This window comes from Trichechus manatus, unplaced genomic scaffold (genome assembly GCF_000243295.1).
Source record: "Trichechus manatus latirostris isolate Lorelei unplaced genomic scaffold, TriManLat1.0 scaffold00008, whole genome shotgun sequence".
Lineage (NCBI taxonomy): Eukaryota > Metazoa > Chordata > Mammalia > Sirenia > Trichechidae > Trichechus > Trichechus manatus.
Genome location: NW_004443944.1, coordinates 13,831,135 through 13,843,597, shown reverse-complemented (window position 1 = coordinate 13,843,597; position 12,463 = coordinate 13,831,135). Strand labels below are relative to the sequence as shown.

The following is a 12,463-nucleotide window of genomic DNA, read 5'->3' as shown; positions in this document are numbered from 1 at the left end:
CCCACCCAGCCTCCAGGAAGGCCGCCCTCTCCCACCCAGCCTCCAGGAAGGCCGCCCTCTCCCACCCAGCCTCCAGGAAGGCCGCCTTCCCCCACCCAGCCTCCAGCAAGGCCGCCCTCTCGGACTCAGCCTCCAGGAAGGCTGCCTTCCCCCACCCAGCCTCCAGCAAGGCTGCCTTCTCCGACCCAGCCTCCAGGAAGGCCGCCTTCTCCCACCCAGCCTCCAGGAAGGCCGCCTTCCCCCACCCAGCCTCCAGGAAGGCCGCCTTCCCCCACCCAGCCTCCAGGAAGGCCGCCTTCCCCCACCCAGCCTCCAGGAAGGCCGCCCTCCAGGTCTCTTTCGCTTGGTTCAAAATTCAGAACAGATCCAAGGGCACGTGTGGTTTCTCACACTCCACATCCCAATAGTTAGGACAAATGTTAACTTTTCTAGACATAACCCCACTAGACCATAAAGACTGGGTGTCATACAGCAGCTTTGCTCTTTCAGTTTCCCCGCTTGAGTGCAGAGTTATGATTTGTTAAGTTAAGGAAGACGACAGACTTTGAAAACCATTTAAATTTTTCATCAACTCTGGCTCCTCTTCGGGCGATCAGCTCCCTCATTTATAAACAGGGGTGAGCTAGGAGAGACACTGTCTTTCTGCTCTGATGTTTGGGGATCTGCGTCCCTCTTCACCTCCTGCCTTATTGCTGCTGTGTCCCCAGCACCCTGGCCACACCCAGGACATCCTTGTCGATGACACAAGCAACCCGGAGCTCCCTCTGTCCCCTCTTACAGACAGGACCCAAGCACACCTCCCCAGGCAAGAGGCAGAAAGAAGGCCAGCGAGGCAAAGGACGCTCATAAAAGCAACAAACAGCCCGTCCTTACTTGAGGCCCCTCTTCAATGCTTCAAAGATCTTCTTCACTTGCTGAGGCTTGGGGTCCAGGCAGACAGGGCCCTTCCGCAGCGTGCCGTACATCCTGGAGGGTTTTGCCGGCATTCGAGACCTCACGGAGTTCCTGTTGATGGATTTCCTGTGGAAAGGGATGGGATGGAGAGGAGGAGAGGGGTCAGAGCGGGGTCTGGACAAAGCCCTCCCCAGGGGCAGGCACTTTGGGAACAGTGGCCAGAACCCCAGGCTGAGTCCCACCCCATGGCCACATGCTGCATAGTCTCAGAGGCATTGCTGAGACTCTCTGGGCCTCAGTTTGCTCATCTGTAAAATGAGGGGACCGGATTTGGGGATTAAAAATAATAATAATAAACACCTGATGTCAGAAATTAATTTACAGTGAAAATAAAATGAAACAGACCAAATGCCAATACTCTCTGACCAGCATGTTTGGTTTGCAGGCAAAGCAACGTGGGAGGCCAAATTGTAGCCCCAGGGTTTACTACAGCGGGGTGCCTGTTGGCTTTACCTGCCCCTCCCCCATCCCCCCGTTAACTGCACCTCAATTTTCCTCTGGAGCAGCTCCCCGACCCTTCTCTTCATACATGTCGTTTTTTGGGGGAAGGGGAGAGGTGGCCTGACAAGTCACCACACACACACACACACACACACACACACACACGCACACACACACGGACAGACATATACACGGGCATTCTGAGGTAAACCACATCCTAGGCCTAGGATAGTCAACATATTACACTCTCATAGCCCAGGGAGAGACGCGTGACCCCAGTCTGGCAGTAATCAGCCAGGAGCTGGGTTCAGAATCCACAGGAGGCAGTTTGTTTCCACTGGCATTGCTAAACTGGGGGGACATACACCTGGAGCTTCTAGCGGCCACCTGTGCCACTGTGTAGGGAGAATAAAAGTCCACACAGAGGGAAGCAGAGCAGCAGAGGTGGCAGTCGGACTCTCATGGATTGAACTGTGTCCCCCAAAAATACCTGTCAACTTGGCTGGGTCATGATTCCCAGTATTGTATGATTGTGAATCATTTTGTAATCTGATGTGATTTCCTTACGTGTTGTAAACTCTATCACTATGATGTAATAAGATGGATTAGTGGCAGTTATACTGATAAGGTTTACAAGATTAGATAGTGTCTTAAGCCAATCTCTTCTGAGATATAAAAGAGAGAAGCGAGCAGAGACACATGGGAACCTCATACCACCAAGAAAGCAGTGCCGGGAGCAGAGTGCGTCCTTTGGACCTGAGGTTCCTGCACTGAGATGCTCCCAGACCAAGGGAAGACTGATGCATGACAAGGACCTTCCTCCAGAGCTGACAAAGAAAGCCTTCCCCTGGAGCCGATGCCCTGAATTTGGACTTGGAGCCTACTAGACTGTAAGAGAATAAACTTCTCTTTGTTAAAGCCATTTCTCTTATAGCAGCACCAGATGCCTAAGACACAGACCAAATCCATATGACAATAGTTCCTGGATCCAGCTATGCCTGAAGCTAGCATGCAGATGGACTTCTCCCTTACATGAGTCAGTTGATTCTCTTTTGCTTAAGCCACTTGGAGTTGGGTGTGTGGACTGGATAACTAAGAACTCATGTCTCTCAGCAGTGACGGCTGGGTCCCTCGGCCCTTTAGTGCTGTCTTGGGGAATTCACCATGTCAGCTTCACTGGGGAGATGTCCTCCTGCTGAAGAGACCCCGCTCCGCAGCTCTGGGAACCCTTGAGTCTACTGCACTTTCGAAGTCTAAAACTAAGGCACAGAATTCATTCATTCCAACAAAACTCACAGAGCCTGGCTTTCTCTGAGTCAGGCCCTGTGAAGGGAGCCATGGGGCCTGAGTCTTGCCCTCAAGGGCCCACAATTCACAGGGAGAGGTGGAAGAGGCACAGCTCCAGCCCCCGCGAGAAGGACCACTGGGCCAGTCCCACCCCAGTCCCCAAGAGACTCGGGCAGCAGCCTGGCTGCACTTCCAGCTGAGCCAGATGCTATACATTCCACCACAGACACAGACACGGCTGTTTACTCCCGAGAGATGAGTCGTCCCAGCCACCCCTGCTGACAGGGACCAAGTCCCAAGACCAGTGGTCCCCTGACATGGCTGCACAGCTGAATCACAAACCAAACACCAAAATACAGATTCCCAGGCACTGCCCGGGCATTTGGAGAGCTGGGTCCAAGAGGATACTGAAGCCCAGGAAGACATGGAACCCCTCCCTGAGCACTTAGCACCTCACCAAGCTGGGAAGCCACACCACTGGAGTCTACAACACAAGTTCTGGATCAGCCACCCATGTTCAAATCCCAGCCCCACAGATCAGAGGCACTTAACGCACGTGAGCCTCAGTCTCCGCATCGGTAAAAAAGGGGACAGTAAGAGTGCCTGCTTCGTGGAGTTGTCATGAGATATTCATTCAACGAATATTTACCAAGCACCTACTGTGTGCCAGCCACCATTCTAGGGGCTGGGGACAGAGCAGTGGCCCAAACAGCCAGCCCCCCTACCCTTGTGAGCTGAGATGCCAGATGGGGAGAGTGGTAACAAGCACAAGCTCGGAGCCAAATGCTGGGATCGGTATCGGGCTCCACCATTTACATGCTGTGTGGCCCTGGGTAAGTTACTGAACCTCTCTGTGCCTCAGTTTTCTCATCTGTAAAATGGAGGTGAGGGAGAGAGAGGCACAGGGTTGCTGGAAGGATAATGTAAGTTAGTACGTGTAAAGGGCTCAGAGAAGCGGAGCACAGAGTAAGTGCTGCATGTGTGTTTAAGTTAAATAAGGAAGAAAGCGTTATCACAGACAGCGCCAAGCGCGGAGGAAAAAGGCAAGGCAAGCAGATGGAGGCAGGGGCATGCGCATGACATGAAGCAGGGGGACAGGAAGGCTGCTCAGCCAGGTGGTGTTTGAGCACAGGCTGTACACGCAACGCCCTTGGCACATGCCTGGTGCAGCCCCACATGCAATCTGCGCCCCCAGCTGTGACTGTCAGACATACTTTACCTACCACATGACACTTCAGAAGCCCCAGAAAAGGTTCTGCTTCCTCCTCCCCTCGCCCTCCCCGAGGCCACACGTGTCACCCACCTCTCAGACGGCCCTCCACAGTTACCCTCTCCAGGGCCGCAGAGAGGGGAGGGGCTGTAGCCTCGGGGAGAGCGGGGTCCCTGATGGGCTGGGGTCCCGGCAGGTGGGCGCAGGCAGGCAGGTGGGGTGGGTAGATGCTCGCCTGCCGGTGGCTCCCCGAGGCCCACAGTCCCAGGCAGGTGCACACCCCCGACCCGGCCCCCTCCCATCCCCCTGGAGACCTCCGGGCCCTCCTGCTGCGCTGTACTTGGTGGCGCCTGCTCCAGAGAAGCTCTGAGCCCAGTGTTCCTGGTCTGAGGCTCAACAAGGCAGGTGTGGCAGCCTGGGGATGGCGAAATCAGGCTGTGTGCCTGGCCCTGGTGTCACCGCAGCCAGCAGGGAGCAGCCTCCGGGGGTGGATGTCTCAGCAGCTCTGGGCGGGCTCGGTAAATATTAAACAGCCCCCGGCACACCAGACAAGCTTCCAGACGGGCACATGCCACCCAGCCCCCACGTGAGGCCCTGTTGCCTTGGTGCCTGGCCACCGAGAATCAGGATCTGCAGCCAGACAACGGGGCTCAAGTCCGCATCTGCCAGCTGCCCCGGGCTCCAGGCTGTAGGCTCCAGGCTCCAAGCTGGGGCGGAGCAGTGACAGGGCCTGCCCTCACCTTCAGGTGAGGACCTGCGGCAGCAACATGGTGATCTCACCTTTTATCCTGGCGTCTGGTGCAGTGAGGACAAACACGCATCCGGCACTAAAAGTTCAAGCTTTCTATGAACCTACCATCTACTCCCTTTACAAATCCATCAAGACTGCCCCCTTTTTACAGATGAGGAAACAGGTTAAATGACTTGCTGCCTGGCTCCCAAGTCTGTGCCCTCGGCTACCTCACGTGGCAGGATGTGGTCTGAGCCTCCTCTGCCTGAAATCGAGGGCTGCTACTTGGTTTTCACGCCCACCCTTCCGCACTGTCCCAACAGAGGCATTCCCAGGGCAGTGGGGACACCACCCAGGCTCGCCGGGGTCCCTGGTTCGGGAAGTACCTGACAGCCTAGGGAAGGAGAGACCTGGCTGGGGAGTGACAGGAAAGGGGTTAAGGGCAGCCTGCCTGTCATTCTGGGCAGGATTAGACAGAGCCAGGGCCCTGCCCAGCCAGGGTCAAATGGGGAGCACCTTCCCCTTTCTTCCCCATTCCTCCACACTACCCGTGCTCAGGGCCTCTCCGTGCCTCAAATCCAGCTCTTGGGAAATGGCCTTATAAAGCAGTCATTCATGCCTTCACGTGAAATTCCCCCACCGGGTTACTTCCTCCAGGTAAATTCTCTGAATAAAAAGCCCTGCCCAGAGTCAAGGGATTTGGGTCCAGGGAGGAGGAGGGCAGTCGAGGGACAGAGGAGGCATTGGCCTGCCCCATCTGAGTGGAGCCCTGCTCTCCTGTCTGGGTTGTTTTGCCTGACCTGCCCTAGACGCTGATGCCTTGGCAATGGGCTGTTTTGACCTGGTTGGGTTACCTGGGAAATAAGGCCAGAAGGTGAGGCCTGAAACCCAATCCAGGCCATCCAGCCAGGGAGCCAAAGGTCCCCACCACCGGGAGCCGGTCAGAGACAGGAGGTTAAAAATAGACGTGTTTCTTCCCTGTTGTCTTGGGCAGCTTCTGCCTCACCTGTGGACGAGGGGACTGTAGGGGAACGAGGCCACATGGTGGCTGCGCAGAGGCCTCAGGACCGGCCCAGCCAGGCATTCTCCTAATTCCTCAGGTGGGGAGCCCCTGAGGGACCCAGGATATTTACAACCATCAGGGCCATCGTTCCTGAACTTGACGTGGACTTTGCAGGACCTGATTCTTGCCCTGGCTGTTGGCTGATGAGTCCGGCCGTCAAGGGGCAGGATCACCTCTGCCCCTGTCTTCTAGCCCAGAGTGCTGACCTCAGAATTGCAGGAGGGAGGCAGGGAGAGGCAGGGGCCCGACTCTGAGCTGGAGAGGACATTTCCTATGGATGCAGGCAGTTCAGAGGCCCCAAAGGCCTGGCTGCAGGACAGCTGCAGGTAGGACTAGCTACATAACCTGCGGGACCTTGCTTGATGGTCAGAGCAGAGCACTGAATAAGCACGTGGCCCTTCTGAGTGAGTGCCCAGGTCACATGCCTGTGACGTCAGCCCTAGCTGCAGGGTCCGAAAACCCTCCGCTCCTGCCAGACACCAGGCAAAGTCCCTGCAGTGCTTCTGTGTGAACTAGAAAAAGGCACCCCTCCCATGATGGACCAGCTCCCCGCCAGCCCACACAGCTTGGAAGGGTTACGTGGCTGGATCCTCTCCTCAACTGGGTGACCTGCACAACTGCACAGAGCAGCCCCGATTAGGGACCCCAAGGGGAGGGGGACCCAGATGAAGCCCAGGAAGAAGCAGCTCAAAAAGCATTAAGCCGAGAAATGGCACCAGTCCCAGCTGGTTGAAGCTTACCCCTCCTCTTCTCTCAGGCCTCAGCTTAAATGTCCTCTGTCCCACCCCATTGTTTGATTTCCTTTGCAGCGCTCGCCACCAGCACTATATAGTGACGACTGTTTGCTTATGGTTTGCTGCCCCCACAGGTCTGCAGCCCTGGTGGGTGGCTGGGGTTGGTCATGTTCACTGCTGTGGCCCTGAGCCTGGAACAAGGCTGGGGCAGAGGAGGCACTCTACAAATGTTTGTGGGATGAATCAGGGCTTCCTAAGGGTGCTTCCAGCTGGACCACTGCAGGAGTTCATCCTCAGCTGCCGCCTCTTCCCGGCACACCTCAGACCCAGCACGAGGTGACCATGCCAGGAGAGCTGACCACTGGCCAGCATCCTGGGCAGGTCTGTGCGCAACCATGGGACTCTGGGGAAGGGCTCCAGGAGCAGGTCGCGGAGGGCCTGGCTGGGTCTGGGGCCTGGGGGCCCTCCCTAAGGACATGGCATTGAAGCCAAGGCTGGAGGAACATTAAACAGGAGCTGGGCAGGGGAAGAGGAGGGGGAAGCACGTCCCAGGTGGATGGGACGGGAAAGCCTAGAGCCCAGGGTGAAGGGTGAGGCCCCGCTGGCCATCACAGGCCCAGGGAGGAGCTTGAATTGTATTCTGAGTGGGTTAAGAACCCCTGCAGGGTTTCAAACGGGTGTGGCCTGATGGGAACTGGTTGTTGACTGACTCACTGCCCTGGCCTGCCTGCTGGGGACCCCCGCCTGACCATCCCATCCACTCAGACAGGCAGATGTTTGGGTCCCCTCAGGATGCCGGCCTGAAAAGCTGTCCCACCCCTAAGCCCTGACAGCTGGAGGCAGCTCCCCCAGGGGCTTGCTTCCCTGGACAGCTAGCCAGGGGCCGGGCAGGTCCTACTCGGACAGGCTGAGGGCAGGAAGGTGGGCAGGCCTGGGCTAACCCGCACTGGCCCCCAGGAGCGGAAGCCCACCTTCCTCCCAGGGACTTGGGGGCAGCGCAGCCAGAGGAGATGCGGGGTGGGGGACAACACCTGACGCACACCGAGGGTCCATGCTGACCTCCAGGCCGGGCTTTGTGGAGACTGCTCCTCCTCACTGAAGACTCCCACAAGCACCTACTGTGTGCCAGCTGCCTGCCATGCGTCACCCCACTTAGCCCTCATGACACCCCCGTGAAGGAGGGATGCTCCCCATTCCCATTTTTCAGATGAAGAAACCTAGGCTCAGAGAGGTGAATTCACTTGCCCCAGGTCACAGAGCTGGGATAGGTGATCCCATTTCCCATTCTATCAGACGGGAAGAACATTCTTTCCTCACCCTGCCCCCAGGAGACTGAGTTCAAACTCTGGACCAGTTTTGCTGTGTGACCTTGGCCAAGCGGCTCCACCTCTTTAAGCCTCAGTTTTCTGATCGGCCAAGTGGTAATTAGCTCAAGCAGATGAACTTCAGGGACCAACTGCAGAAGCATGTGGGATGAACCAAATTACTGAGCTGAGGGCTGAGGACCATAGTCTTGACGGACATCTAGCTCAATTGGCATAACAGCATTAAGAAAATGTTTTACATCCTACTTTGGTGAGGAGCGTCTGGGGTCTTAAAAGCTTGTGAGCAGCCATCTAAGATACTCCACTGGTCCCACCCCTTCTGGAGCAAGGGAGAATGAAGAAAACCAAAGACACAAGGGAAAGATTAGTCCAAAGGACTAATGGACCACAAGTACCACAGCCTCCACCAGACTGAATCCAGCGCAACTAGATGGTGCCTGGCTACCACCACTGTCTGCTCTGACAGGGATCACAATAGAGGATCCCGGACAGAGCTGGAGAAAAATGTAGAACAAAATTCTAACTCACAAAAAAAGACCAGACTTACCGGTCTGACAGAGACTGGAGAAAACCCGAGAGTGTGGCCCCCAGACACCCTTTTAACTCAGTACTGAAGTCACTCCTGAGGCTCACCCTTCAGCCAAAGATTAGACAGGCCCATAAAACAAAATGAGACTAAATGGGCACACCAGCCCAGGGGGAAGGATGAGAAGGCAGGAGGGGACAGGAAAGCTGGATGAATAGAAATGGGGAACCCAAGGTCTAGAAGGGGGAGTGTTGACATGCCATGGGGTTGGCAACCAATGTCACAAAACAGTATGTGTATTAATTATTTAATGAGAAACTAATTTGCTCTGGAAACCTTCATCTAAAGCACAATAAAAATAACTTAAAAAAAGAAGCAGCAACGTGGGAGATGATACGTGTTCAGGAAAATACAGGTTTCTCTGAACACCAAGAGTCACACACGCCCACACACCACTCCCTGCTCTGGGCTGCAAGCCTGGCATGAGAGAACCTCAGGGTGCCTGGGTGGGAATAACTGTGAGGATGAGGATGTTCCTGCCTTTCCCTGGCCCTCAAACAAGCCCCGCACCCTCTGCAGGGGCAGAACTTACGCGATCCTCCGGCTGTGCGCACTGCTGAAGCCCGCGAAGGAGGCACTCCGACCCACAGTTCCCACGGCCCCTGCGTCCCCAGGGGACAGGAACCGCACCCTCACCGACATGGCTGTCACCTGCAGGGAGAGGACAGAAGAGTCAGCCTCACACTACCACGTAGAGAGTGCTCTCTGCAGCCAGCGCCTCCTGGGCCTTACAACAGCCCGAGAGGCATGGCTGGTACTGTCCCAGCTTACAGATGAGAAAACTGAGGCTCAGGGAGTGGCAGGAGGGGATTCGAACCCAGGTCTCTATGCTCTGCACTCGAAATGCTGCCTCCAGTTACTCCCAATCTTCCACAGCTACTCCTCTCCGCCGCTGATGCTCACCCTCACAGTGCAGGCTCCCCTCTCTACAAGCCCTCCCAGAGCACCTACTGTGCACCTGCCCTCCAGGGCCCCAGTCCCCCCAAAAAAACCAAACATGTTGCTGTCAATTCCGACTCACAGCGACCTTGTAGGACAGAGTAGAAACTGCCCCATGGAGTTTCCAAGGAGTGGCTGGTGGGTTGAACTGCCGACCTTTTGGTTAGCAGCCGAGCACTTAACCACTGCACTGCTAGTGTTCCTAGTCCCCAGGGAGGTGACAAACCACCAGACAACTACACAAGGAGACTTTAGCGAAGTGACTTGCTAATCACCTAGCCAGCCATGGGGAGGCCACCAAGAGCCCAGGCCAACAGCTGAGGATGAGTTAGCCAGGGAAAGGGGAGGGCAGGGGGTCGGAGGCAGAGGGAACAGCACGGGCAAAGGCCCGGAGGTACACGAGGACTCGGTGTAATCAGAAACAGGGAGAACTCAGAGAAGCCTGCAGAGCACAGGTCATGAGAGGCCCTGGTAGCCCCAGGGAGGGGTTTAGGCAACTGGGAAACCCTGGTGGCATAGTGGCCAAGTGCTACAGCTGCTAACCAAGAGGTCGGCAGTTCAAGTCCACCAGGCGCTCCTTGGAAACTCTATGCGGCAGTTCTACCCTGTCCTATACGGTCACTATGAGTTGGAATTGACTCGACGGCAATGAGTTTGGTTTTTGGTTTTTGAGGGCAACTAGGAGCCATGGGAGGGTTTTGAGGCAGACTGCTGGCATCCCCTGATCCACCTCGCTGTCTCTGATCACGGCTGCAGTGAGGCCGGCCCAGAACTCTGGCTGTCTTCTCTTCTTTCCAAACCATCTCTAGATTGGAAAAAATGCCACCATATCCCTTGAGATTATAGCCCAGTGTCTTCCAGCATGTACAGCTGGAAAGTTCTCTGCCATATCTAACCTAAATCTCTCCTGCTTCGGTTTCATACCTTGCTCCTCAGCCAGGGCGGTGTCAATCCTGGGATTCCAGGGACCCCACTGCCCAGGCCAAAGCTACAAAAGCTCCACTCCACCAACTCCCTCGTATACCTGCCCAGAACAACCTTCTCTGTCGAGCCACGTCTGCCAATGCCCAGTCATGCCCTCTGGTATTTTTGGATTTTGGTGTTGTATGTTTTTAAATTGTATTGTAGTAAACATAACATAAAAGTTGCCATTTTAACCATTTTTAAATGTACGTCTCAGTGACATTAATTACATTTACAATGTTGTACAATATCAGCCACCATTTCTTTACAAAACTTTTCAACACCCCAAACAGAAACTCGGAACTCATAAAGCAGTAACTCCTCATCCCCTCCTCCCCCCGGGCCACGGTGACCTCTAATCTACTTTCTGACTCTACGCATCTACCTATTCTGGACATTTCAGAGAAACGAGATCATACAATATTCGTCCTTTTGTGTCTGGCTTCTTTCACTCCGCACAGTGTTTTCAAGGTCCATCCGTGATGTACCGCGCATCAGAACTTCATCTCTCTTTATGGTTGAATAATATTCCCCTGCATGTATATACCGCATTCGGTTTATCCGTTCTTCTTTTGGTGGGCCTTTGGCCTGTCTCCACTTTCTGGCTATTGTGCATAACACTGCAGTGAATGTGGGTGTACAAGTATCTGCTGGAGTCCCTGTTTTCAATTCCGTTGGGTATATACCTAGGAGTAGAATTGCTTGGTCATCTGGTAAATTCTGTTTAACTTTTTAAGGAACTGCCGAACTGTTTTCCACAGCAGCTGTATCATTTTACATTCCCACCCGTCACGCACAGGGGTTCCAGGTTCCCCACATCCTCACAAACACTTGTTATTTTCGTTTTTGTCTGTTTGTTTGTAATAGTCATCTTCCGGGGTGTAAGGTGTATCTCACTGTAGTTTTGCTCACCCTGTTTTTAACTGGCCCCCTCTGGGGGCTGCGCAGTCCTCACTCTGAGCCCCCTAGCAGATGTATCAGCCCCCACAAGCCTTCTCCTCCCGTATACCCCTTGCGCCATAGCCCCATGTGCACTGCATGTAGGAGGAATCTTGGAAACAAGAAAAGCAGACCTGGGTTCAAATCCCGCTGTGCCACTTACTGGCCGTAGGCCTCAGTAGTCACATCTGTAAAATGCAGATTCAGAAAAGGACCTCCCTTGGAGGCTACTGCGGGGACCCAGGGGACAATGTTCTGATGGGACGTGGTGCACGGGAGACCCTCAGGAAGAGTGAGTGACTCTGCGCAGCTGGCTGACCAAGACCCCAACCCTGGAGGGGAGCCAGGCTGGCCCGGTCCCGAGCGACTTCCAGCCCTGAGGGAAGGTGACACACGTTTGCAGCGTGGCAAGCCCTGTGCCAGGGGCTGTAACTTGCTGTAAATCCACAAACAACAACACTGTGCACAGAAGGGGAAGTGGAGGTAAGCCTCTGAATGGAGGCGCTGTTTACTGAGTGCCCCATATCAAGCCAGCCCTGCCCTACTGGCCCAGCCCTGCCCTAAAATGCTTTATGTAAATTATCTTATTAAGCCCACACAACCCCTTTAGGAGTAGGAGCTAGTGCTAACCTAATATTATAGATGAGGACACCGAGGTTCCGAGTGACAGTACTTGCCCAAGGAGCCCCACCTAGGAAGCTGCAGAGCCAGGTTTGAACTCAAGAGTATCTGATGATGACACAGCACTTGTTACTGCCCATGGTCTCACCTGGTGTCAGGGAGGCCAGCACTCGGGGAGTTTACCCCAGCTCCACGGGAGGTCCCCACAGCCCCCCACTTGTGCTGTGTTGGAGCCAGCTCGTATCAGCTCAAAGAGTCACTTGTTAAATTTTCAGGAATTTTGTGAGCAGTGTGACATCATGTGGGTAGCCTGAAATCAGCCACTGTGGCGTAGCTACACCATGAAAACTAGCAAAACGACAGAGCTTTTTCCCTGCTGGTTGTCGAACATTTACTAGCACATAGCTGCCGCCACCACCTCCATCAGCACACGCTCCGGTGGCCCTGGGAACCCTTTCAAACTACTCCACCGCCCAGCCAAGGTGGGCAAGGGAATTAGGAGGTGGCAGGGAGGGGCAGCGTCTCACTTGGATCCTGAGGTCAGTGGTCAGGATGTGGGCCCTGGGGAAGAGGCCGAAGTCAGCAGAGAAGGAAACAGACTGACCAGAGGAGCTCAGCGCTGGAGAGTGCTCCCCCTGCCCCTTCCCACCCCGCCCTCTGTCCCCCCATCC

At 55.0% G+C, this 12,463-nt stretch overlaps 1 protein-coding gene across 3 annotated transcripts in view; it reads right to left on the bottom strand.

The window, feature by feature from the left end:
* Positions 1-12,463, bottom strand: part of RIPOR3 (RIPOR family member 3) — an 82,058-nt gene that overhangs the window by 23,094 nt on the left and 46,501 nt on the right. For 2 of the 3 annotated variants that reach the window (XM_023742978.1, XM_004370245.2), the window contains exons 2-3: positions 8,863-8,981; positions 874-1,020 (exon numbers count right to left, since the gene is read on the bottom strand). In XM_023742978.1, the coding sequence (XP_023598746.1) occupies positions 874-1,020; positions 8,863-8,981 (266 nt within the window). Of the gene's footprint in view, positions 1-873; positions 1,021-4,672; positions 4,819-8,862; positions 8,982-12,463 lie in introns of those variants that run through there. The other variant, XM_023742983.1, reaches the window with a different exon arrangement.